Raw genomic sequence first — 27,887 nt, 5'->3', positions numbered from 1 at the left:
AGTATTTCATTATATGGATGAGCCATTTTAAAATCTCTTTGTTGATGGGCATTCAGGTCATCTTCAGTCAAAGCTATTAACAATGAGATAAAGCACCCTGCACATGTGCCTTTGAGATAGGCACCCTGCTGTGGTGATCTGCTGTTTTTATTACACTGGCCTAGCCTGGAGTGGAGATGACAAAAGCCCAGGTTCCCATCATACTGCTCACAGCTTATTGTATTATAATTCATCTGTTATTTGCTTTTGTTTCCTCAGCTCCCCCCCTTTCCTCCCACACAATCATCTTGGGCTCTGTGGTTAGGTATGGAGTACACTGTGCTTATTTGGCCCCGCCCTTTCTCATTATTAGCATATGCAGAGTTTAGATTGCCTCTGAAAAATCCCTGGCAGTCAGCAGAACAGCCTCTGGTTGGGAACAGCTGGTGAGAAACCCACTCAGACTGTGGCATTCCAACTGTTTTTCTAACGGTAAAGTTCCAGCATGCATCGGGGTTTACATACTGTGATGGGCAATGTCTCTCTAACTTGCCTCCTTTAAAAAAATTATATTTGATATTTATCTCCCAATCTAATAAAGGCCTGCTGAGTACCACATTGTGTACCTACCACAAGACACACAGTAACAAGAAGGCACAGACTCCAGCCCCCAGGGGCTCACAGTACACACAGTCCCTGACTTGTGATGGTCTCACTTCATCACGGTTCACAAATGATAGGTGTTCAGTAGAAACTGTACTTGGAATTTTTGGTGTGATCTTTTCTTGGGCTAGTGGTACTCGATATAATCAAGAAATTCTTCAGCTCCTGGGCTGTGGCAGCCAGCCATAGTTCCCACCCAGCTCACCACTCAATCACAAGGGAAAATAGCCTGTACTCTACCATGTGCTTATTGCTAAGCAAGTAAACGCAACGTTAGATGTGTTACATGTGTTTTCAATTTATGATAGATTTATTTGGACTTAGCCCTGTAGTAAGTCCTCGAACATGTGTATGATGTTCCTAAATGTTACTTTGTGTGGAAGTCAGGCTGCCAAGCCTCCTCAGAACTTTTATTTAGGGGAAATGATTTTATTATCTTCTTAGTTGAAATTCCTATGTTGACCACTGCAAAATCATGTCAGGCAGATCCCTGCCTGCTTTCCATCCAAATGTGGGTCATTTTCTTGGCAAAAGAATAAAGGGACCATGAATTGGTTTTATAATTTCAGAGTTTAGGGTGACAAAAACTGATGTAGGATGAGAGTCTGGCCATTGTAGCTTACACTTTTTGCTAGATTAATGGAGGCTTGGAATTAATTGAAGAAGTTCATTTGTCATGTGAGCAGCTCAGGAGTTGGCTGTGGCTCTCCTGACTTGAAGGGACTTTACAGCTGTGTTAGTTAAGGGGTTTTAAGTGCTTTTGGGACCTCATCTCAGAAATACACTTGTATACATAGACACATATTTTTTAATATGGGATCAAGCAGTTTGCACATCCCCAGTGAAGAACTCATGACCGGATCCAGTCCCTAGATTTTGCAGGTAGATTTACCTAGGCTTGTGAAAGAAGATAACCATAGACACTTACTATCTTGGTACTCCTAAAGAAACATTTTTCTTTCTTTCAGCACTGGCTGGATCATTCTAAACCTATAAAGAAGCAGATGAAAAGTAAGTAAGAAGAGTCTAGTCTACTCATTTATTTCTTTTATCTAAGTAAACTCTTTTGCCAGGGTTTTGAGGTTTTATGTTTTCCTCAGAACTTGAAAGCATTTTTTAAAAATAGATCCAACTTTAAGTGGTTGATTTTTAATTTCTCAAAGCTGGCCAAAAGTTAGAGTTTAAATTTTTAGTGTTTTTAGAAGATATTAAAAATCCAACTGTTCTCTCATTTGAAATCCAACACATCTGCCAATGAGATCTTGACTTTACACATACTATGTTCACTTCCAAATAAGTTACAAAGAGATGGACAATGAGAGAGGAATAAGGTTCTTCAGTGGTGTGGTCCAACTCATTCCTTTAAACAAGTGTGTAGCCCCATTTTTCTAATACTGTTTATGCTGGGGTCATAAAAAATACATTCTCTTAAAAGTATATTAAGGTTGGATGCTGGTGGCTCACACACACACACACACACACACACACACACACACACACACACATACACACTCTTAACCACTCAGGAGGCTGAGATCTGAGAGGATCACAGTTCAAACCCAGCCTAGGCAAGAAAGTTTATGTAACTCTTATCTCCAATTAATCAGTAAAAAACTGTAAGTAGATGTGTGACTCAAGTATGGTAGAGTGCCAGCCTTGAGTGAAAAGGCTAAGCGAGAGAGAGAGATTCCTTGAATTCAATACTAGCTCAGTTTCAGTTCTCTCTCTCTCTCTCTCTCTCTCTCACACACACACACACGTATCTTAAGGAATTATAGTCTTAGGCAGCAGAACACTTTGCTACTTATGTACACTCTCCTTTAGCTCGTCTTATACTTGGTAAAATGTAGGTATCAATTTGGAGTATTTGGCATTAGAGGGAAAAGTAAATGTCAGTTCTTAGTAATTCATCTGCCAGAATTAAGTTCCCAGTTAAGCCATCTTAGTCAACAAAGTAAAAAAAAAAGCCCATTTCCATTTATAAGCCAGCATGAAGAGAATGCACCAGCTTTGCAAGTTGTGTCCTGCAAATGGATCAGTGACTATGCTACAGACTTAACGTGGTTTTTCCTTTTGTCTGTTCTGTGATCTTCAAACTGAGGGAAAAAACATCTTCAACCTTCTTTCTCTTTATGTTTAGTTGGACCTGCATATGCTTTGCACTTTCGAGTTAAATACTATTCTTCAGAACCGAACAACCTTCGAGAAGAGTTTACAAGGTAGGACATAACACACACACACACACACACACACACACACACACACACACACACACACAGCCTCAAAGCACTTGGCTTACATAGGATTTATGAGTCATATACATTATACATCAAGGACTTTTGCTATTCTTTCTCACATGGTCCATGTTTCGGAGCAAGAGTTGCTAGCATTTTTTTTTCTGTGTTTCTGTTTTCCGTTGAAAATATAAACCTTTGCTTGGTTTTCCATAGGAAATAAGATTTAGATTTATTTTCTTATTCAGTTTCTATTTTTCTTGGACCTTGGGTAAATTGGTTGGTTGTTCTGTGGGGTTATATTTTTGTCTCAGTTGAAATAAGGAAAAGCAAAGATCTTGGTGCAGAATTGCTATATATATATTTTTTTTTAAGAGGTGGTAGAATACCCCCCCCCCAGTTGTTGTAGTTGAAGATACCCCCTCTCTAGACAAACCACACTAGTTACAACAAATTTGTTAGAATACTTTTATTTTACTTTTCAGCTCCACTGCATTTCTTTCTTTCTTTTTGTGCCAGTACTAGGGCTTGAACTTAGGGCCTAGGTGCTTGGACCTTGAGCTTTTTAGCTCAAGGCTAACGTTCTATCACTTGAGCCTCAGCTCCACTTCTCGATTTGTTTGTTGATTAATTGGAGATAAAACTCACAGACTTTTCTGCCCAGGCTGGCTTCCAACTGTGATCCTCAGATCTCAACTTCCTGAGTAGGATTATAGGTGTGAGCCACCAGCACCTAGCCCCCAGTAAAATAATTTTCTGTTGTCCTGTATTTGTTTGTCTCTTGGATTTCAGAAATAGTGTACAAGAAAAAAGAGAACTTTAAATAGTATTTCTTCTGTCCACATCAGCATGGTGTGACATTTGATTTGTACACACAGGTCAGTGTCCTCAGTTTGAGAAGTGGAGTTCAAGTACCCTAGTGTTCCTCTTCAGGAACATACTGCTCCTAGCTGTCACCAGAGCCAATGGTTTTTAAACTGGATTATGTGAATCAGAAACACTGTGATGCTTTTGAACAAGTCAGATTCCTGGGGGCCACTCCTGCATGTGGGATTAACTCTAGGCATGGAGCAGAGAGTGGGCAGTTTGGTTCATACAAAGCACTGTAAGTGGTTCTCACATCCTACTTCTAACAAAACTTGAAGTGAAGGCATTTGTGCTTGTGCTATTTGCTGCCTTTTTCTGTTGTTGTTGTTGTTTCCTGTTTTGGTAACTCCTGTAGCCTATAACAATCCCTTTTCAGGACTTTCTTGGTGTGTGTGTGTGTGTATGTGTGTGTATACACAGGATTTTCTTGTTTTGTGTATGTGTGTGGTAGTTTTATGTGTGTACACAGGATTTTCTTGTGTGTGTATGTGTGTGTTTTGTGTTGTAGTTTATGTATGTACACGGGTACATGTGTCTTGTTGGGTGTTTCTTTTACAAAAAGAAAAGGAAAAAAGGCACAAGTCTACAGTTAGACTACACCAGGAAGAAAAGCTTCAAGCTGTTGCTGGCAGAATCTGCCAGGGAGAACTGACAGAGGGCAAATCTAGAGGTTCTACCCTGCCCATTTTCTTGGACACACTGCATGCTTGTGTGCCAAGATCTTTGTATCTGGCTTGCTTCTCAAACACCGAAGGGGTTATAGAGGCTGTCATTGGACCACTCGGTGTTCCATATTCCATCCAAAAAGTATCTCAAGAACTCCCTAGGGTGCACTCACCTGCCTCGCAAGGCCCAGGAGGAGATGCTTCTGCTCACGTTCTCATTTGCTTTGGACTCCCTTTTGACAATGCAGAATTCTAGGCTGTGTGCAGAGTGGTACTTTTTGTGGGAAGTTTGGGATTGGAGGTGGTTGGGAAGGGGCTTAACCCTCTGTTGACTTTTGTATATGTTTGTCAGGTACCTGTTTGTTTTACAACTCAGGCATGACATTCTTTCTGGAAAGTAAGTATATTTTTATTCTAACTCTTAACCCAACATAGATCATAGTTTACATCAAAACAATTCACTGTTTTAACTCTTTTACCCTTGTTCCCTTTTCAAAATTCAAAAAAAAAAAGTGCACCAGGCATTGTAAAGTGAGTCTTTATACTTGCATCACTGTCATTATCATCCTCTTTTAAATGGTTATTATATGGCTTGAAGCACTTCCAAGAGCATTTAATATCTTAAGTGATGTGTATTGGGGAATAATTCTCTCCCTGATCACATCACTGCCCCATTCATAATGGCTTTTGTCGTATTTGCAAGCAAGATGCATTATTAGTATGTATACACGTACAAGTATTTGAACAGTCCAAAAGTCTCATTCATCACCATCTATACTGGAGGAATGTAAAGGGGCTATGTTCTGATTCTGCTAGAAAGAGGTTTAGCTATCTCATTTCATTTCCTTTCCCTTTTTAAAAATGACTTTTAAATACTAGAGTTCTAGCTATACACACTGATTATTGAGCACAAGAAGCATTATCACCAAAGTGGTTGATCTTTTTGCATGCAACATTAATTTATTTTCAAGATAAGAGATTCCAGCAGTCTTAGTAGCTATTACCATCATATCATTTTCCAGCATAGGTACTGAGTATTTTGTTACATGAAGAAGAAAGGCTATATAGAGTCTAAGAAGTAATACCTGATGCTATTGTCAAGAATGCATTCTGATTTTGAATGTAATCGGAAGGAAACTTAAAATGTAATTTCTGAATTTGCAAACTCTCAATAGAATTATGCGCAACAATAATTCCAGTAGAATAATGCTCTCTAGAACAAGTGGATTGTACAGTGTATACATTTGCCCTGTTCAGCCATGCAATACAGACCTTTGGTTGGTGTGTGTATTATGAGTGTGTGTATTTTTTCTTGCCATAATGTGCTCCTCATATGAAAGGCCTTGTAACTGTAGAAATTGTCTTCAGATTGGAAAAATACTAATGGCAATACTTTGCATTTGTACAGCACTTTGTAGTTTAGGTCCACTTCCACATGATTTTGCTATACTTCAGAATGGTATAGTAGGCCCAGAACTGTCTGTCAGCTGAATGACCTTGTAGGAGACCCCTGAACACTCACTACCTTATCTGTGAAGTGGGAGACTGGGGGACATTGGCCATACCCTCCCAAGGTGTCTACAGATTCCATGCACTGACCAAGTTGGATAATACACCCTAATACACCTCTAGAACTATGAAGTGCTGTACCAGTGCATGTCATTATTATTTTTCTGCCTTTGGAACTTTAAGTGTGAATGAGATCACTGGATTTGCAGTAGTACTCCCCTGTGCTATGCCTCAGTTACACTTACTACAATGCTGAGTGCATCCAGCTGTCCTAGCGGTGTTAGACGTGGTGTCTGTGTGTTTATTTTTAACACGATGACCTTGTTTCAAGAAAGATGTTAGGCAGTTTGAAAAGATGCATGTTCTGTCTCAAGATAAGATAACAATTTTAAAAAGTTTTAAAACAAGGCAAAGGGATGCCTTTTCGTTCTGTTTTGGAAACTTCCTTCTTCTTGCCAAATTCAGTAAAAACACCCACATGGTTGACAGAAAGTGTATCTATATTGAACCGTTTTGCTATATAATGAAAACTGACTTTGGAAATTTATAGTGTAAGTCAGTTTGCATGCATCCTTTAATGTAGACCATTAAATGTGTAGACCAAAAATTTGAACCACTAAAAACCAAGTCATTGTTTATCTATCCCTGCTTTTTGAAGAATGATTTTTATGGACACTGAATCTCATGCATATGCTGCTTCAGATTGAGAAGTACTTTCTTTTCCTTCTTTTCTTTTTTCAAGATTGAAGTGCCCCTATGAAACAGCTGTGGAACTAGCTGCTCTCTGTCTGCAAGGTACATTCATCCTCAGCCGTAATTTGTGTTCTAAAGTATTACTTTTTATTTCAACAAATGTGTGTGTGTATGTGCTGGGGTCCAGACCCGTGCTCTATTTGGGTCCAGGGCATAAATAAATAGAATAATGGTTTCTGTGCCCAGAAGCTCGTGATACAGTGATAAAAGCAGATTCTGAGGCAATGTAGTTCCTGCAGTAGTGAAGACACAGGTGCCTTAGAAGAGGCAGGTTTGGGGTACAGTAGGGGAGGCGGCAGGATGCAGAGAGGAAGCTGAATCAAGGAACTGGGCACAAAACGAATGTGCAAAGAAGAGATGGAGTATACCTCAGTTCTAGAGAGAATTTTCCTGGTTTGCATAAGGCCCTGGGTTCAGTACCCAATATCACAAAACAACAGCAAAGCCACGCATCGTTTGGAGAGGTAACAACAGTTGAGTGGCAGGTATCACAGAGTAAAGTTTGGGCAGCTAGATAGGTGATAGCTTTTGGGCCCACTGGAAGGTATGAACTTCTTGTTGTTATCAACAGTGCCTTTGTAGGCTCTTGAGTAGGCATAATGCACGTTTGGAAAGGCCACGCTGACAGTAAAGGGAGAAGAGGCTGGTGCAGGTGCAAGACTGGGAATTGATGAGGGGTGCTGCTGTAATAGAAGTAATAAGAAACAGAGCAGGGCAAGTGATTATGTACATGCCAAATAAGTGCAGGGAGCAGAACTTGGGTGTTGAGGTTTAGGTGTGAGAGACAAGTCAGAGATGACTCAGGCTGCCTGTGAGGGTGGATGGTGACAAGGGAGAGAGATTGAGAGAGTCGGGCTCTGGTACAGAATCACCGTGTGGTCCTCTGAGCTGAGAGGTATCAACATGGCAGCAGCTTCTCTGGTGTGCATGAGCATGGTTCATCCCAAAGTCAGGCTTCATGCAGTGCTGTTGGGATCATCATGCTGTGGGTGGGAACTGAGTGGCAAGAGGTCACCTGCAGGATCGTCCACGGTGCCTGTTCATCCATAGGAGACTCTGGGGGGATCATCACTTAAAATGCATAGATGGATAAAAAGCACTGACTGAAGTCTCTTGCATTAATTAAAAGAATTCTGATGTGTAGCTGCATATACAAGAGATTTCATTAGCACAGCAGATGGGCATATGTTGTAGATTCATTTAGCTTCTATTGGTTTATGAATTATGATATACTCATTCACAATTAGCACTTGTGAACATCATAATAAGATTTAGCCTCTCACTTTTGTATTTCACCAATTTTTTTTTTTGGCCAGTCCTGGACCTTGGACTCAGGGCCTGAGCACTGTCCCTGGCTTCTTCCCGCTCAAGGCTAGCACTCTGCCACGTGAGCCACAGCACCACTTCTGGCCGTTTTTTCTGTATATGTGGTGCTGGGGAATCGAACCTAGGGCCTCGTGTATCCGAGGCAGGCACTCTTGCCACTAGGCTATATCCCCAGCCCCTATTTCACCAATTTTTAAAATGATGACCTGGAATTTTTTTTAATGACAAAATTGGTACACACTAACACAGAGTAGGAAGAACATGGCATAAAATCCAGGCAAATCAGAGGAAAGGAATGAGTGCTGTCATGCAAGCAGAGTTTCTGTCTTTGAGTTTTCAGTAGATTTTTTTGAGAACTATAGGTCTGATCAGAGTTTTATACAATTTTTTGTACACTTTTTTTACTTTGGCTCTTTTAGTAAATGTATACTCATAAAGATGGCTTTGTGTGTATGTGCCTATAGTTAGGCTTGAACTCAGGATTTAGGCACCAACTCTTAGCTGTCCATCACTCTACTGCTTGAGCCACAGCACTACTTCTGACCTTTTGGGGACTAATTGGAGATAAGCTTCTTATGGCCTTTCCTGCCCAGGCTGGCTTCCGACCTCAGTCCTCAGATCTCAGCCTCCTGAGTAGCTAGGGTTACTGGTATAAGCCACCAGCACTTAGCCTTTAAGATGGCTTTTCTTTTTCTCTACTTTTTTTTTGGGGGGGGGGTGCTGGTACCGGGCTTGGGTTTGAGGCCTGGCACTGTTCCTTAGTTCTTTTACTCAAGGCTAGCGCTCTACCACTTGAGCCGAAGCTTCACTTCTGGCCTTTGGGTGGTTAATTGGAGATAAGAGTCATGACTTTTTCTGCCTAGGCTGACTTTGAACTGCAATCCTCAAATCCCAGCCTCCTGAGTAGGTAGGATTCGAGGTGGGAGCCATCAGAGCCTGGCATTAAAGATAGCTTTTAACTACTACACGATTTTCCTGTTTCTGGATACTTTATTCCTTCATCCTCCCTTATGCCCTATTACCTACCACATGTGAGCTTGTTGTATAGTAGATGATCGGTGAATGCATTGAAGGAATGTGCTAGAGATGCACTAAGGGACCTTGATGGGGGAGCCTGATTGTGTGGAAGTGACAACAACATCACAGATGGCCATTAGCCATCTGTGCCAAATACAGGGCTCAGTGCTTCCTACCCCTGTATGACAGGTCATACCCATCTGTGGCAGGCCTTGTCATGAGCACCATAGCATATGCAGAGCTGGGGACAGGTTTTATCAGTGAGGCTAAATGCCTTTATCTGCCATGGAGCTCCAGAGCTGCAGGAGTCCTTGCCACTGTTAGACTCAGCAGCCCTCAGGAGATGTCAGGGTTTTCAGTATAACAAAAGCACCCATGTCAGACCTGGGTCCATTAGTCACTGGAGAGGTTTTCTCCTAAGGCCACTGGTACAAATTGCAAGCTTGTTATGCTGAGTGATTAGAGGAGGAGACACACGCATCCCTAAGCCCCTGCTCCCTGCATGACGGAGGGCCATACCACACTTAGAACATCCAGCGCTAGTTCAACTGTCTGTCTTGCCCAGATTAGAGCAGCCAAGAACAAGGTCAACTGTCTTTTGGCCTTTCTTGGAGAAATTAGTCATTTGAGTTAGAACTATATCATTAGTGTAATTTACAATGTAATCAATATGTCAGGTACAAATAAAAAGACCGTGAAGGCTTAAACATAGACAGGAGGAAACCTTGTAACATTGTCCCTCCATGTTTCCTCCCACCCATCTCCTGGGTCAGTGCTCCGGCCTGCTCTCTGCTTCAGCCCAGCTGACCTGCTTGCCTTGGGCACTGAAAATCACTGGAGCAGCTCTGTGGTACAAATAAAATGAAGGGTTGTACTTTTTCCCCATGCTTGAGTCTTGAAGATGTGTCTTGCTGCGGATGTCCTTGAATTAATGGTGCCTCCTGAGCTGTGATACAGTGGCCCAGTGTGGAGGCTGTGCTCTTTGGGAAATACATTTGGGGTAGATTTGAAAATTTATGCAAGTAAAAGGGGGCGGGGAAGAAAATGCGAGGAGGGAGAATGAGAGTCCATTGTCACATGTCATGTGGTCTCATTTCATCCTTATAACCGACATAGGGAGCAGAGAGATCCAGAGTGGTTAAAGACTTGCCTACTGTCACACAGGTAGCAGGTGGTATACTTGGGATTCAAGTGTCCTGCCTGTGTCTGAGCAGTTCACAGCATCCCCCCACAGTCTCCCTGGAACTGGAGTTTGGCATCAGAGGGGTGAGCTAGTCAAGTGTCAGGTCCTTCCCACAGATTCTTGAAAGGCAGAATAATGTCTCGGCATCCCTGGAGCTTGTTTCAGTACAATACAGGTGAGGTTGATACTGGCCCTTTACTCAATGTGGACACGCCTGCCCTTCCTCTTCCTGTGCTTGATGATGGCAGTGGCCCAGTTAACCCTGTCTTATCAGATATATCACTGAACACAAGGATCCCAGGCCTCCCTTTGTCTCACTTTGTGGGTATGGGGGTTCATATTATGAACCCTCTTGCCTTTGCTGGTATCTAGTTCCAGAGTGACCCATCCGGTGGCCTCTAGTCTGGAGAAATCAGACCTAGATTTCTGGACATACACATTTTCCAGAGTGGAGTCTTCATTTTTGCCTTTACTAGGCCACTGTCAGCCCTGCCATAGACTCTCCTGGGCCTAGGTCTAAGGGTACCACTGAGGGGCCACAGTCAAGTAGGGAGGTACTCACAAGGTCTCAGCATTACACGGGCTTCTCAATGTCTCCCTGCGTTCGATTTTACTGCTTCAATCAAATGCATAGACAAGGACTCTGTTTTTTCTTCTGAGACAATATCTCACTAGGTAGTCTAGGCTGGCCTCGGCCTACATGCATGTGCTACCATGCCTATTGCAAAGGCATTTTATCCACTCTGGCAAGCTAACTGGAGCTCTTTCCTCCCCCCCCCCTCCGCCCCCAAACAGTGGGCTGTGAGATTGGGTCTCTCAAAAGGCCTTTGCTGGCTGAGTTTACCTTAGTGGGGTGATGTAGTCAGCTGCCACTCTCTGCAGGCAATCAGGCAGGTGTGCTCTAGTGTGGACTTGATGTGTGAAGCAAAGATTCTCCAAGGATGCTTCCCAGGTTGTCCACATTGGCATCAATTGAGGATTCATTAGAAATGCAAAGTCTGGCCTCATTCCATACCTGGATCAGAAACTCTGGGTATATATTCCAGGTCATGGTGGGAAGGAGGGGTTGGGGGATGTCCATGCTGAAGTGCGTTACAAGGACTATACCTTGTAAACCATGTGTCAGAGGAAAATGGAGGATTTGTTTTCATTCTGGGGTGTTCAAAAGTAGAGTGTGGAGAACAGATTTTTTTTTTCACTCATGCCCTGGAGGGTTGGGCCCACCTGTGTCCTTAGGTCCTCCGTTCTGTGGGCAGCTTAGCAAGAGCAAATACTAGGCAGCACATTTCAGGCTTTTTGCTGGGATGGTCCTTATCACTGCTTTCCTTCTGCACAGCTGTCTCCCTCCCAGGCTCTGCCTGACATTCCGCAGTCTCTCCTGCAGCCTGCTCACCCCGCCTTTCTCCTCTCCCTCTCTCCTTCCCTCCCTGCTTCCTCTGATTCTGCATGTACCAAATTCTTGGCCCAGCCTCCGAACTACTGCAGACCCTGAAGCACTGCTGCTCCAGCCTTAATGAGGGCCCTCTGTACAGTGGATGTTTCTGGGCAGATCCTTATTCCCTGCCATTGCCTTTTATTGCATATTCCTACATCTCAGGGGAATGTAATCAGGCCCTCCCTGGCTGGGAGGGGAAATGCAGGGAGGAAGAACAGTAATAGCTAAGATGGTGGTGTGCCACCCGATAGGGAGGGTATTAGAATGGTTCTTGGGGCTTCTGAGCAAATATATGGCTACTGGTGAGAGTACAGTCTTCCTTGAAAGGACAATATTAGAACACTCAGGGGATACCTGTGCTTTATAATCATGTGAAATGCCTTTGAACTTGACGGCAGCAATAACTATAAGTGTTCCGTGTTTCCTGTTTTTCTCCCTTTTATGAACTGTGCAGCAGAGCTTGGGGAATGCGAGCTTCCAGAACACACACCAGAGCTTGTGTCTGAGTTTCGGTTCATTCCAAATCAGACAGAAGCAATGGAATTTGATATCTTCCAGAGATGGAAAGAGTGCAGGTACCTTGATGCGACTATCTTACCTTCTGACATATTTATTCTGTCATATGTGTTTGTTGGGCTCTTGTCTACCATAGAATTCTCCACTGATGACTGTAAAACAGCTTCTCCAATTGTAGCTTCTTTCCTTGGCCTCTCTCCTGTTTATCCTAAGCCTATTGGAAAATGTGCAGCAAGAGTCAAGCCAAATTTGCGCTCTAAAAAACAGTCTTGGTTTGATTTACTTGTTGCTGCTTAAGGGTGCCATTGCTATTTTGGTGACCTCCTGAGCCCTCCAACCCAGGTGTGGGTAGTCAGGATGTATTGCCCCAGGTTTCTCGTGAACCTGACCTGAATTTTGTAAAACAATTTTTTTAAAAATATGGCAACTTTCATTTGCAAACCTGAAATACAAAATATGAGGACATATTTGAAACTTCTATACCTGACTTCATAGGACAGGTCACAGTCAAAATTCAGAGACAATAAGAAAGACTATATCAAGTTGCTTTCAAGCTTTGTGTATAAGGTATAGATGAAGCACCAGTAACTTTCAGGGTTGGGTTTGGGTCCTGTCCACAAGTCATCTCCGTATCTATGTGTAGGTATTTCAAAAATCTAAGAGTCTGAAATCATAAACACTGCTGGTCCCAAACATTTTGGAAAAGAGGGTACCCATGCTTTGTAGAAACACAGTGAGGCTATGTACTGTCCAGCATTATATTCCAGGAAATATGATCATCACACCAAAAAGACAGCCATTTTATTTATCTCTACGTGTTTCTCCTGTGCCCATCACCCTGGTGTAACACTTTTGCACCTGGGCCAACACTGCCTCTCTCTCTGTTTCCCCTTCCTCTCCCCAAATACCACTTGTTTCCCCACTGCAGACCCAGAAATTGATATGGATTCTAATTGTCCCTCAGTCCTTCTGAAGAAGCACCAATGACTATCTTTTTCTTTTTTGCCAGTCCTGGGCTTGAACTCAGGTTCTGAGCACTACCTCTGGCTTCTTTTTGCTCAAGGCTAACACTCTACCTCTTGAGCCACAGCGCCACTTCCAGCTCTTTCTGCTTATGTGGTGCTGAGGAATCAAAATCAGGGCTTCATGCATGCTAGGCAAGCACTCTACCGTTAAGCCACATTCCTAGCCCGACTTTCTATTTTTTAATGGAAGATGGCATATGTAAGTTCTTATTGTCTAATACTGAAACAGGAAACAAGTGTGTGGAGACAGAGTTATCCCAACCACCTCACAAATACACAGTTTCCTGCCTGCCCACAGGGAAAAGTCTGTTGGTTCTTCCAGCCTTTTCCTTTGCATTTTTGTACACTTATCCGCACATGAAAGTACCGGTTTATCTTCATAAATGATTCTACTATAGGCAGTGTTATGGGATCATCCCATTCAATTACCAGCATGTTCCTGGAAATCTTTTCCTGGAGCTCGTCTTTGCTGTAATTGCTGCATGACCTTCCCTAGTATGGTGTGCCCCTCAAACCCCTGTGGTTGTATTCGTCCCAGTTTATATGTGTTTCCATTGGTCTTTCTAAGGGGAAAGAGCCCTGCCCAGGCGGAACTCTCCTATCTGAATAAAGCGAAGTGGCTGGAAATGTATGGGGTAGACATGCACGTTGTCAGGGTAAGAACTGTGTATATTTGAGTGACTTCCTTTTGCTGTTACTGAACAATATGTAGTGGGCCAACAAAGTAACTTGTGGTGAGGAAATTGTTTTTGCATTCTGCTCTGTGACGACCTGTTGGAACCCTCTACCGATTGTCACTTCGTTTGTTTGTAGGGAAGAGATGGCTGTGAATATTCTCTTGGACTGACCCCGACAGGCATATTAATCTTTGAAGGAGCTAACAAAATAGGCTTATTCTTTTGGTAATTTAGTTTTGTCTAATATTAAAAATGTCTTTTCCTATTTTGTGGTGGAAATCTATGTGATGGATGATTACTGAGGGGTATTGGCGACACCCAGATTCATCTTAAAAATCTCACCATCCTTTCGTTTGTGGGTGTTTGGCAATTGCCCTTACACTTCTGGATAATCACATTTAAATGAATGAGTGATTCTTTTATTTTTTTCTTAGCCAATCTAAGCTTTAAAAAAATATAGAAAGGAAACTGCTGTTTGATGTGTAGTTTTACTACAGACTATGCTTTTTAAAGTGCTTTCTCTCTGACTAGGCCTAAGATTACTAAAATGGATTTTAAAAAGAGCAAACTGACACTCGTGGTGGTAGAGGATGATGATCAGGTAGGCCTTGCTACCATTCCTCTTTCTTTCTATGAATAACCCTACGTCCATATGACATACTTCCACATGAGGACCTTTGCTTCCTTCCAGGGTCGTGAGCAGGAGCACACCTTTGTGTTCCGGTTGGACAGCGCCCGTACCTGCAAGCACCTCTGGAAGTGTGCAGTAGAGCACCACGCCTTCTTCCGCCTGCGCACACCTGGGAATGGCAAGTCCAGCAGATCCGACTTCATCCGGCTGGGCTCCCGCTTCCGGTTCAGGTGAGCAGCTGCCTGTTTTTATAAATGGAGCAATGGGCTTGAATCTCAATATTTGAGTCACACACACACACACACACACACACACACACGCACACACCCCTCTACTTCTTTCTTTAGAGTTTGGCTTTTAGAGGAGACAAACAAGCTTTTATGGCCTTCATATCCTCGTTGACAAGATGGAACTAATGCACGTTGAAGATCTCTTATTTGAACTGCCTGGGGCCCAAAGAAGTGCTAACAGATTTCAGAGTTCTTCAGATTTGGAATAGGTGATATTTGATGTTGCAAATATCTAAAAATCAGACCCCCAAAGTGTTGGGTAGGAAAGCATTTTAGACTTTGTAATTTTAGATTAAGGATGATCAGCCTATAGCAACATAATTGTTAATAGCTGACGTGTAGCTACAGTTATGATATCTAATACATGTAGCCACTAAACTACATGTGGCTATTTAAGTTAATAAATATTTATTAATTTAAGATGTAGTCCCTCTCTGGCCGTATTTCAGGTACTCACTAGTCAGCCACATAATGCTAGTAGCATTCTGGAAGGTTCTGTTGTTTGGTAACATTGCATCTAAGCTCTTCATGTGCCACTCTTAATCCATGAAATAGCTTTAGCAACATAGACTGTGTGCCTCTCTTTTAGAGTAGCACATTAAGATTCAAACATATACAACCAGTAAGTAATAGTACAGAGATGGAGATTCAACCCCAGAAGGTCTGACTCTTGTATTTCTTTGTTGAGACAGGTTCTCACTATGTAGCCCACACTGGCCTTAAATTCTTCATCTTCCTTTCTCCTACTTTCCAAGTGCTGGGATGATATGCATGTGCCACAATGCCCAGCTTTGTCTCTTATGTATCTTAACTATGATCATATTTCCTTTTCTATCCCAATGTCAAGAAAGTTGGCAATGATTAAGAATAACAGCAGATGGGTATGTGTCTGTCTGTCCCAGGATAGCCTCAGTAAATATTTCAACCTGGAAACAACTCTAAAGAAATAGAAAGCTTATTCTGTTAAGTTTTGCTTGTGAATCTTAAGACCTAGGTCTCTTAGGTATTTGTTAAAACTCACATGTGTGGCTTCACCCAATGCCTTTGTCATCCATGTCTGTGAGTGTATACATGCATGTGTGAACTCTTGGAATATGCATTTTATATGCACTCCAAAGGTTGATTTTCCAAGGCACATGTACAGGTCTGAGAATCTTGATAACAAGATACAAAACTTCACTTGGTTTCGTAACCTCTACCCACACATGGCATGTCCCTGAACTCTGTTTAAAATGCCAAGAGACTGGCTCATTTCAGATTTCATCTACTGTGCAAGGAAATGGCTATGTACTCTGCTTAAAGAATTATTTTGTTTGAATGTATTTTTAAATGTACCAAGGAGGGAGAAAAAAGGACCAAGTCTTTTCTAAGGAAGAATTAAAATCACAGGGTTCCAGATGGAAATGTCAGCACTACATAGGTTTAAGAAGCTGCGGATGGTCAGCTGATGTCCTTGCCAGTTAGCTATAAGAAGACAGTAGGGGTAATTGCAAAAGCAAGCTTTCCTTTCCAGGAGCAAAATCTCCTTGGGTTTGGCCTTGACTTGGTGTCTGCTGCTCTTTAAGGAGAAGTATAGAAGGAAGGGGCGTAGAGATAAGATTGCCTCTTAGAGGCAAGAGAGGGCAGAGGGCAGGTGGAAAATGGCTCCTTTCCCTCTGATAAATCACAAAGCAAGCAACAGTACCCGGATTGGAGCAGTCATGAATAGATCAGCAAAGAACAGCATTCCTAGCCAGGTGTGGTGGCTCATACTTGTAATCCCTAAGTTTGAGGCTCACCTGGGTAAAGTTAGCACAACTGTATCTCAAAAATCAAACAAGGCCAAAAAACAAACAAACAAAAAAACCCACAAATAAAATGGCTGAGGTGTTAGAGCATTAGCTTACCATGTGTAAGGTCCTGAGTTTAATCTCCAGTACCGCAAAAATGAATAAGTAAAAAAGCCATGTCCAGTCTGGAGCTGGAGCTGGAGCTGGATGTCAGTCACAGTGGCTGAGCCCCAGCAAGCCTGGGTGAAGTAAATAATGTTTTTCTTGGCATAGCAAAGTAAGCCAGGGTTTAGTTAAGGGGCCGTTGGTAACAGCCTCGAAAATATGTTAAGTGTCTCCATGCACTGTGCCCCATAAAAAGATATTTGTGTGCTAATACATGTTCTAGTCAAGTGTTCCAAGCACTTGGGTTTGTGTGGCCAAATGGCTGGTACTTAAATTGCAGGTTTTGTCCTTTGGTGGAAATCCCTGTCCCTGAAATACAGTCTGATTTTATTTCCAAACAGAAACCTTAAACTTAATGTTCTTAATGTTCAAGCTGAGTTGAAATGTACATTGCCATCTTTGAAAATAGAAGTTCACTTCCTAATAGGTATGATGTGCTGAGGTTCCAATATTGGTAATGTGCAATCAAATATTTCCTTCCCAGTGGGCGGACAGAATATCAAGCTACACATGGCGCCAGGTTGCGAAGGACCAGCACTTTTGAGAGGAAGCCTAGCAAACGTTACCCATCCCGGAGACATTCCACGTTCAAAGGTTGTGTGGTGCTCTTCCTGTCACCTTGATCAAGCAATGAAGGAGCTTGCTGCAGTGCTCTACTTCATCATCCAGGGGCAATCTCTTGATGGGACTTAGGCATCTTCTCCACCCCACACCCCATTGTTAATCTTCCTGGAGGAAGTTTTGTCTGCTTCTCCCCTCGTCTATCATACTTTTCATGTGCTTCTTTGCTTCTTTTGGATCTGGGAACCTCAGCAATACTATAAATGAACACCTTCCTCTGCCTATACAAGATGCTATATCCCCTTTCCACCATTTTGGTAGGGACATTCTCTCATGCTTAACTAGAATTCTGATGACATGAGAGTAGACACAGAGCCAGCCGCTGTTGTCTCATGCTTGTAATCGTAGCTATTTAGGAAGCTGAGATCTGAGGACTGAGGTTTGAAGTCAGCATGTGCAGACAGTTCCAAATAGTTTATCTCCAATTAATCAGTGAAAACTAGAAGTTGAGGTGTGCCTCAAGTGATTGAATGCCAGGCTTGAATGAAAAAGCCAAGTGAGACCATGAATTCAAGCCCCACTTCAGGCTGTAGTACCACCCCAGACAACACACACACACACACACACACGATACACACAGGTGAATAGTAGATGCAGAACATGCAAGAACATGAAGAGATTTGGCTCAGGACCTCCCAGCCAGCTCAGATCTAGCCATCCTTGAATGTAGCCTTGTGGAGCACGACTACCCCTCCCACTACTCGTATTTCCCTGAAACTTATCTGACCCTCACTGCAGTGACTCATGTCTAAGTGAGGCCTGGAACTAGGATATGCTCAGTGAAGTAGCAAATCAAACTCAGCTCATTTCTGTGTAAACCCAGCTTTCATATCCCCTCCCATAGCTCTTATTTCTCCACATAGAATGAATGGCTCCTCTCTTCAGTACATTCAGGTTAGCACTAAATAGTTACCTTTGTATAGTACTGCTCTGCACTCAGTCCTCCTCATCCATCCTGTCCTTTCCTTGTGACCATTCTATATGTTTTTTTCTTGCACAGCTCAAGACTTAATGGGTCTCTGTGGAACCTAGCTTTTCTACTTGTGCCTTCCTAGAGTCTTTAACCCTTGTCCCCTCATTCTCTTCCTTTATAAACTAGTGGCACAGTAATGTGGCAGCCAGAAAGTCTTAGTCATTCTCAACTGCTTTAGTGGAAGACAAATACTCAGAGCCCAGGAAACATGGCTCCACTTCCAAAAAAGGCCAGAGGATAGGAGTGAGTCCACACAAGGGTGATGGGCTAATGAGCCATTACAGCCACTGGAGTGGGCCCAAAGAAGGACAGGAACTTTCTCTAGTCTAAGGACTATTAGCCTCCTTAATCAAGATCACACGTGCGTGCGAGGATATGTGTGTGTGTGTGTGTGTGTGTGTGTGTGTGTCTGTGGTCAAGTGGATCATAGACATTCAGAAACAGTTATGTATAGGGAAGAATATTTCAAACATAAAAGGCATTATTTTGAGACAATAGTAAGCATCCTGCTCCAACCACAAGAGGAAGGAGCTGTCCCACAGGGGATGAGCAACCTAGAGCCTGACTCCACCAGATGGCTGGAGTGTTTCTAGACTCCTGGTCAGAACCAGGAGTTATAGAAACCCCCTCCTGCTCCTTCCTGGTTTTTAGCCCCCTTTTCTTCTCCCTCATTGTTGTGTTGACATTTTTTTCCCTCCTAGAGGCCTACTATCTTTTTAATGAAGGTTTTTAAAGATTTTGCCTATCACATCCTTTTGTAAACAAAATAAAGGTTGGAGATGTACTACTATATACAGAACTTTCATTGCATGCTCAAGGCTATGGGCTTTATCTCCAGTACTATTAAAAAAATGAGAAGAAAATTAAATTTTAAAATGGAGGCAGATGAGCCTGGTGCTAGTGGGTCATGCCTATAATCCTAGCTGCTCAGGAAGCTGAGGTCTAAGGATCAAGGTTTGGAGACAGACAAATTTGAAAGACTCTTATCTCTGATTAAGCAGCAAAAAGTTGGAAATGCAGCTGTGGCTCAAGTGGTAGAGTGCCAGCCTTGAGAAGAAGAACTAAGCAAGACTGAGAAGGCCTTGAATTCCAACCCTAGTATTGGTACCGTCACCACCTGCCACCCATTCCCTGCAAAAATAAAATAGACGTAGATAAATAAGCACCATCTCTTCCTCTGCCCTCTTAAAAGTATCTGGCCCAAATTCCTTGGCGTAGACTGCTGTTATTTCATCCTTTATCACCTTAAACTATTTTTACCTTTCCTTACTTCTCATCTTCATCTCAAGACTATGAGATTCTGAAGAACAATGGCTCGCTTGCTCTCTCTCTGTCTCTGTCTCTGTCTCTCTGTCTCTCTGTCTCTCTGTCTCTCTCTCTCTCTCTCTCTCTTTCTCTCTCTCTCATGGTCACATCCCAGCATGTCTGCATTCCAGCCTGCCCAGCTTGGGTAGAGCATTGGAGGGAGGAACAGAGTGCAGATCTGCCTGGACTAAGGGGGAGACTGACTGTTCTGTGATAAGTCCCTTCCCTTCCCAATCTGCATAGTGAAAATTTGAAAGTTTCCTAGGTGGCATGACTTTCTGTTTTTCCCTTTACAGCAAGCAACCCGGTGATAGCTGCTCAGCTCTGGTAAGTGCCCCTGAGATGCTGGAGAATAGCTCTCCTCTCTCATCATTGTTTATTTGTGATGTTGACTTTTTTCCTTAATACAATTAAGTCAGAGTGACTCACCTGAGAAATTTTGTTTTTCCTTTTTCTGCTGCCTGACTATACTATCCTCCTTTCAATACCTTTCAAAAAGTACACAACAGAATGTTCCAAGGCAGCTTGTTTTGCTGGGAGACACAGCTGCTCTGTTTGAGTAGTGTAGTGCTTTGTTGTAAGGCAGTGGAGGATGTTAGGTGCTAGGCAGTGTGCAGCCCCTGAACTACTGGCATGGCAGGCGGTGGTGGGGAAAAAGGCCAGGCTCTGAAGCAAGGGCTCCTGTGCACTTGCTGGTTTTCCCATCCACCCCCAGAGCCACTAGAATTCCTTCAGAATAAAAACTTACGACAAGACCGAAAAATTTCCTGCCCAACAAATGTTCTCTAAAGGGTCAGAGAAGAAATATTCTGAGCTCTGGTCTGTGACGTCTCTTTCATGACTATTCATTCAGCAGCTGTGGACAATATGTAAATGAAGGAGCATGGCTGTGTTCTAATAAAACCTTCATCACAAATACAAGGAGCCACATTTGGCCCATGGTCTTGCTTGTACATTGAGATCATCTATTGAACTCTGAAATAGCCCCCCTCCCCCACCTTGGCCAAGCCAGGCCCTGTGTCAAGTGAATCACCAGTGCTCAAGTGTGGGGCCAGGCACCATTCTTCAGAGCTCCCTAGGCCAGCCTAGCTGAGAGCCACTGATCTGCCTGGCGTCTCCCCTCTCAGTCTCACTGAAACAACTGCTCTTCCTAGTTCAGTTTGGGCTGCCAAGGTGGATAGCTATCCTGTGAGAGGACCAGACTCACATTGTTGTGCTCTTGGTCTGAACTCCAGGCCCGGGCCTGAAAGCTGCCAGGGAGGGTAGTCATTGAGACAGGCACAGCTGGACTGTGCTATGCACTCAGCCAGGACAGCTAGCCAAGAGGGCACATGGTAGGGCGGGCTGCCACCACTTTGGCTAGTAGCCAGAACCCTGGCAGAGGCCTCTTTGCTGGCACCAGCTTTTGCTTAACCCACCCTGAAGCCTTAGGTCTTCCCCTTTCTGGGCCTCCTTTTGTCTCATTTGCAAATAGAGGTTGGAATAGATGAGTGTTTTCCCAACTATTTTTTAGCCTCAGAGTTTCACACACATGTGCGCGCAAGCACACATACCTGATACACACAGCCTGATATAGAAGCTCAACAGACAAAAGCCAAGTTACTCTGGGGGAAGCCAAAAGAGTCAGGGGCTCATCTGCTTCCTCCACCTCCCTCAGACAGCTCTGAAGTACCTTCAGGAATCCCAGGTGTGGAGAGCAGAAATCGCCCCTCCAGCCACACAGCTGCAAACTCAGCCTCGCGTCTGGCTCTGAGCTGTGCCAACAGTGCCTGCCACTGTGCCTTTCCTCTGGATTCAGCTCTCTGCATATTGACTCCCCAACCTCCTAGCCCCCACCTGATTATTTAGGACTGTGGCTGTGCCCTGTGTCTACAATCCTTCTGGCATGCAAGGAGTAAGCTACAGTTAGTCTTTACCCCTTTCTTCACCTGTCAGGTGTCTTGCCTTTAATTCTCAGGCCTATAAACTGCAACCTTTCTTTCCTTTGCTCTCTTAGGAGGTGATTGTTTTGTTTGTTTGTATTTTCCTGATAAAATGACATTTTCCTTTTGCATCTAGTGGAGATTATATATTGGGAATGAAAACAAACTTTAAAACAAGAAAATCTCCCACCAAAAGAAAACCCCAGTAAATATACCCTTTAGGAACAAATGAGCTAATAACCGCTGTTCGCAGCTGTTCAATTGCTCTTTGCAGCCTATGGGATCCCAGGGTGATGAGAATTGCTGTGGGAGCTATGGATGAAATTGTGCCCCAGGCCACAGAGGTGCCACTAGAAAAACAGCACCTTGCAGAACACTTAAGCTACCTGCTGAAATTCAGCCTAGGCAGCCTGGCCCTGAGCCTAGCTGCACTTGCTAGCCTCCTCTGAAAACTGGAAGGCAGAGCCAGTTAGACCCCAGGCCAGACTCCTACAAGGATGGCTCCCTCTCATTGTTGCAAAAGCAATAAACCTTGATTCCAAGCAAACCGCCCTAGCAACAGAGACTGACTGATAATTGGGCCCGTTTGTGGGTTTTTCTGGCAGATAGTGAGCTTGCATTTTAAACATTGCATTTTATACCAACCACCTCTCTAATTTACTTATTTTTTTTTTGGCCAGAATAGTTCTATTTAAGCTGCCATCACAATAGAATCATACAGTGGGGGCTCTGACCATTCCCTTTGGCCCCCTGAGACCTAGCTTGGTATAGTAGAAAGAAGAGGGATAGGTTCTGGGATTATGCAGGTATTGAATTAGCCCTGTTTTTGCCACTGACTGCCAGGCAACTTTTCTAATACCCTATTAGGCACTGGTCCTTGCTCTCTAAAGTGAGGTGATAGGAAACCTTGCTAACGAGATTCCTGAGATGAGGAGTAAATAATATCAGATATGAAGTTGCCAGGACAGAGGCCTGTGTGGAATGACCAGCCACAGTGGGGGCCAGATGAGCAGTAGCATTAAGAACAAGGATTGAAGGGCTCCTACTGCAGGCTCAGGGGCAGATGTCCAATAGTGGCCTGTCTGTCCCTGGAGCTCCCTCATATGCTCATTGTGGAACTACCCACAATGCCATGTAGTATGCACAATGGGGGTTGAAATAACTGTGTTTGCGCAGCGAAAAGGAACTTTCTGCCACCAAAATACAGATATCACCACTGCATTGTGCAGGAGTACCTGTGAGTATAAAATTCTAGGTTTTAAGGTGCAGACTGAGAGTTGCTCTTGTGGTTTCTCTAGCTATATGTTCACTTAGATATCCAGTAACTAAAAAGAAATAGTGTGAATGTTCCTAATGGAGAAGGTAGTACATAGGATTTGTTTATTATTGCTTTAAAAATCCATAACAATGCCACTTAACAACCTGCAAAATTATAACTATTCTTTTTCTCTTTTCTCTTTAGCTCTAAAACAAATCCTGAGGTTCATAATTACCAGGTGAGATACTGCTTTTCTTTTTAAGTTATCTTTAGGTAGTTGTACAGGGGTTTCAGTTCAACACAAGTATAATGCATCTTGATCAGTATCACTCTTCCAACACCATACTGCTTCTATTTATTTATATATTTATTTAGTTCTAGTCTTAGCCTTTTCTACTCAAGGCTGGTACTATCTGAGACATAGCCCCACTTTTGACTTTTTTTCTGGTTAATCAGAGGTGAGAGTCTCATGCACTTTTTCTGTCTGGGCTGGCTTTGATCTGGATCCTCAGATCTCAGCCTCATGAGTAACTAGGGTTACAGGCATGAGTCATTAGTGACTAACAACATACTAGTTGTAAAGGTTTTTTTTTTTAAGTTTCTAAATTTTCACGATTATCAGTCATTATGCTTAACATCAAATTTCAAAGAAATAGCAATGCATGTTTTTTGAGAAAATGGTAAGAGGAGAAGGCATCACTCCTAACTTTTGCTTCCTTTTGGCCATCTAAACTTTCTATTTCTCCTAACCTTGTCAACTGACAAGTGTCAGGAACATGTCTAAGTTTCTAGTAGTCAAACATAACAACCTCTTAGCAGTATTCAAGTGAGACAGCTTTTAGACCAAGTGTGTTGCAGGCCTAGGGAACACATGTCCTTTGAGGATGTTTTGGTCAAGTATTTACAAGGCATATCCTTCATTCCCCTTCTTGGATTTTACAGTGCCATGGGGAACTCAAAGTTCTGAGAAATTTTGCAAGAAAAACATATTTTTTTAATCCAGGGTTTCTCCAAATCAGCTGAAGATAGATCCTCTCCCCATAAAAAGATAACCTCATCCCCCTTTTCAGTGAGCTCACTTAATACCGATGGGTCAGTGAGTTCTGAGTTCCACTGCGTAAAATGCTGGTAGACCCCTTGTCTATGGAAGTGTGAATCCATGGATGGTATGCTGCTCTTTCACAGGCCAGCCAACCAGGGCCCACCTGCCCACCCACCTGCATGCTCACTAGTGCCAAAGTCTTGGGTAGCCCAGCCTGAGCAAGCCAGCACCTACCTCTCCATCCATTCTACAACCTGCTTCTGGCTTTTCCACATTCCCACCATTCTTCATCCCATACCCATTGTTCAGCTCTTAGAACAGTTGTGTAATTGCTGCCCTCGAATTTCTTCTCACTGTTTCTTTGTTCACACTCATATTTGTAGAGTTCCTCTGTCTCCTAAAGTACTTTCCAAAGGCCAACTCAGAATCCCCTCTGGGCATCAGTAGAGCTTTAGGAGCTCCTAGGATGGTGCTAGCGAGCAGGCAGGCAGGAGCTCTGGATGGATGATGTGTACCTTGCTTCCCAAGGTGGTTGTTTGTTTCTGCTTTATGGCTCAAACTTCCAAGTTGGGGGTCATGTATTGGTCTTTTTTTTCCAGTTGCTATAACAAAAGTAAAAGAAGTACATTTCGTTCAGGGTTTCCCAGGTTCAAGAGCATGGCCTCTGCTCCCCTGAGGTGAGGGTCATTCAGTGGATGGCCTCAAAATGGTTGGAATATATGGAGGGCAAGATTAAATGATGAGCCAGGGCAAGAGAGGGGTTGGGCTTGCTCTTTCCTAACAACTCACTCTTCACTCACAAGGGTCCTACAAGACATATCTTCATCATTTCCAATGGCAGAGTCCTCAGAGACTTAATCTAGGCTTCCTACTAGATCCTGCCATTTCACACAGCCTCTCACTGGAACCAGCCCTGCAGTCCTTGGGGAACAGATGACATCCAGACTATCACAGACCAAGTCTCTTGTCCTGAGCAGGTGTGGGTGTTGGAAGGCTGCTGCTGTCCCAGGTGTCTGTGCTCTCCCTGTCTGTCTGTGAATACCATAAGTAACAAAGCTCTTTCTTAAGCAATGTCACTTGGAAGCCTTATTCTAATTGTCCCTTTTCCTGGTCTCTGCTTAATATAGATATTAATTCTTGAGATGGCACAAGTTTTCTACGTATATTATCTTTTTGAGGTATCCAAGTTATGTTTCCAAAGAATTTGGTGGTAATTGGCTTATACACAAGAAATCTTATTCCAAAGTGTATAAAAAAATCTGGACACAACTTTTCAGTTTTCGGAGCAAGTGAAAAATCCCATAACTCTTTCTCCTTTCCTTCATTGGCTTCTGATAGTTTCTTATTCACAGACTGTTTTGGTTAAGGAATTTTCAAGCATCACTGGAATTTAGTGGGGATAGGGGAAAATTGTCAATGAGTGATCAGTACTGCTTACAGTGAACATCCAGTGTTTGTTGAAATCAGATCTGCAGGAACTTTATTAGCCATTGTTTTCTCCATATTGTTGGCAGCCTCTGGCCTTGTGCACCTGGCCAGTTCCAGCAATCCTGTGTTGTTCTAGCAAAGTTTGGGAATAAATTGACCGGGAAGAGGACGTCCTGAGAAGTGGCCTGATGGCATCAGAATTCTGTGGAGGGCCTTCAGGAGGATGGTGTTACAGCATTTTAGCTCGTTCCCAGCAGAGCAAGGTCAGCCAACTGCAAAGGATGGATGGCCATGTTCTTGATGAGGACATTATTGGCATTTGAAGAGGGACACTTCTTCATTGTGTGGGACTGTCCCCAGAATTACAGGACATTTAGCTTCCCTTTTCTCTGTTACTGTGACAACCAAAAAGGCACACAAGCATTTTCAGTTGTCTCCAGACAGACATGACTGCCTCAGTTAAAAGAACCACCTAGGTGGACATTAAAATCCTACTTGAAAGCTTAGAATGTGAATAAATTACTGGGAAAGACTGAGGAAGGTTCTGGAATTTCCTTTTCTCAAGACCATGGTTGAGGTTCTCAGATCTCTCTGATCTGAGTGTGTTTAAAGCAAAAGACTGGAGGTTACAGTTGTAGGTTAGTCATTCTCTTGTTGACATCAAAAAGTGTTGAACCTCATGTGGGGCCTGGCTGTGTAGCCAAATCAACTGGAGCCATTGGCTTTAGACAGATCCCCTGAACTCAGTGGGTTTCTATGTCCCCTGAAAGAGAGATGTAAGGAGGTTTTCTCAAGGAGACTGAAGCCCTTGTCAGAACTCAAATTCTCCTACTAAGATGTTTTTCTGCAGGTTTCTTTTCCCTGCAGTGTGTCTTGGGGGCTGCAGCCTCGGCCTGCTGACAGCCCTCTTTGAAGGAGAAAAGAAAGCCTACTGGAATACAGAATAGACCACAAGGGCATCTCAGGTCCATGAAAATTAGATGAACAGAACTGCCGAAAATTTTTCTGACACAGAGAGAAAGCCACTGCATATTAACCAAAGCAGCAGGATAAAGAGAAAGAGAGGAAAAAATAATTAAGAGATTAATGGTCCCAAGTCTGTAGTGACTTTAATGTTGAGAGGGCCTCATTTACCTCATACCAAGTTCAGCCTTGAGAAGCCCCTTGACTTTTGGCAATGTCTAGAACTGATGCCCTCTGCAGGCTACAGGTGGATAGGCAGCCTGCTATCCAGCCAGGCCCATCTGGGCTTCACCCTTGCTCACTGGTCAGGATCTGTTTTCTTATCCCTCCCTCCCTCCCTCCCTCCCTCCCTCCCTCCCTCCCTCCCTCCCTCCCTCCCGCTTCCTACCACATTTATGAGGATAATAAGTACTCTGGGTGGCTTTTTGTTTGTCTTGCACTGCATTTTGGAAATACATTTTTATTTATACCAAGGAGAAAGAAAAAAATCTTACCTACAGCTCTACTACTTTACTTAGCATCTCTGTCTAATCCTATGTGTGAGCATAATTACGCATAGCTGTCATCACCTCAGCAATGGCCAAAAAAAAAAAATCGTTCTTGGAGACAAAATATCTGCTTCTCCTCTGGCACCTGTTTCCTGGGAGAGATGAGTATTGCCTTTCCTAGGCACACTGGACGGCCCTGGCTTCCGGAGTTAGCCTCCCAGATCCTTCCCAGTGGGCCCATCAATGGAGATAGTGCTTTGAGAGACAGGCACTGGCTTCCAGCACCCCCCCCCCCAAGTCTTTGTCAGCAGGAACACGATCACCTTGGGAAAGGTCCACCCCCAGCCCAGCCATGGCTCAGTTACTGCTTTTCCATTCATAGCCCCTTTGCCCCCCTGAGGTAGGTGCAACTGGAAGAGAAAGTCAATGAGACCATTGAAATATGAAGGCCGCTGAGTAACCGAGATTGGTGTTTTATTTCTAGCCTCCGTACCATCCTAATGTCCACTCCAGCCAGCCCCGGTGGCACCCTCACTCTCCGAATGTCAGGTAAGTGCCCTGAAAACTCCTCCCTTCTCAGGAAGTTCCCATTCCACTTGAGTGTGACTTGGAAGTCTGTTTCCAAGACAAACCCGCAAGTGGCGTGGCCAGGGGAGAAATGAATCATTTGCAAAGCGAAGGAAGCCTCAATCCAGTCTTGGTGAAATAAAAGTGAATTGGCTTTCTTAACATCATCCTAACCTCAAATATTTGGGGGTTGGTTTTATATCAGAGATGTCACTTGAGATTTCTAAGTAACATTTTCCTATTCTGAGAATTTATTTACTTTGAACATGATTAAAGCTTGGGGCTTATTGCTGTGGGTTTTTTTTTTCCATAAAGGATTTTCCCCCTAGGGATGAGGCAGCATTTACTTTGGTAACAATGGATCTTTTTTCTTCTAAATCTGGGATCAGAAAACTTTTTCAGTAGAGGGGGGTGCATATCGTGGTCCCTTTCACAACTACTCAGAGTCATTTCCCTCTGAGGTGTGACTACCATTGTTGTATGAAAGCAGCCACAGATAATACATCTAAATGAGGACAAGGCTGTGTACCAGTGAAACTTAGAAAAGTGGCAATACCTGAAGCCAGGTGCCAGTGACTCAGACTATAATCTTAGCTACTCAGGAAGCTGAAATCCA

General features: G+C 43.4%; 1 protein-coding gene across 4 annotated transcripts in view; it reads left to right on the top strand.

Annotated features, from left to right (window-relative positions):
* Positions 1-27,887, top strand: part of Epb41l4b (erythrocyte membrane protein band 4.1 like 4B) — a 136,779-nt gene that overhangs the window by 46,621 nt on the left and 62,271 nt on the right. For all 4 annotated transcript variants that reach the window (XM_048338720.1, XM_048338734.1, XM_048338711.1 and 1 more), the window contains exons 3-15: positions 1,611-1,653; positions 2,783-2,861; positions 4,761-4,805; positions 6,660-6,712; positions 12,086-12,206; positions 13,741-13,828; positions 13,986-14,074; positions 14,381-14,450; positions 14,541-14,710; positions 17,189-17,298; positions 19,900-19,930; positions 22,988-23,021; positions 27,189-27,253. In XM_048338720.1, coding sequence (XP_048194677.1) covers positions 1,611-1,653; positions 2,783-2,861; positions 4,761-4,805; positions 6,660-6,712; positions 12,086-12,206; positions 13,741-13,828; positions 13,986-14,074; positions 14,381-14,450; positions 14,541-14,710; positions 17,189-17,298; positions 19,900-19,930; positions 22,988-23,021; positions 27,189-27,253 — 998 coding nt within the window. The remainder of the gene's footprint in view (positions 1-1,610; positions 1,654-2,782; positions 2,862-4,760; positions 4,806-6,659; positions 6,713-12,085; positions 12,207-13,740; positions 13,829-13,985; positions 14,075-14,380; positions 14,451-14,540; positions 14,711-17,188; positions 17,299-19,899; positions 19,931-22,987; positions 23,022-27,188; positions 27,254-27,887) is intronic.

This window comes from Perognathus longimembris, chromosome 1 (assembly GCF_023159225.1).
Source record: "Perognathus longimembris pacificus isolate PPM17 chromosome 1, ASM2315922v1, whole genome shotgun sequence".
Classification (NCBI taxonomy): Eukaryota; Metazoa; Chordata; class Mammalia; order Rodentia; family Heteromyidae; genus Perognathus; species Perognathus longimembris.
The sequence above is the reverse complement of the archived record's forward strand: the minus strand, read 5'-3'. Positions and strand labels throughout refer to the sequence as shown.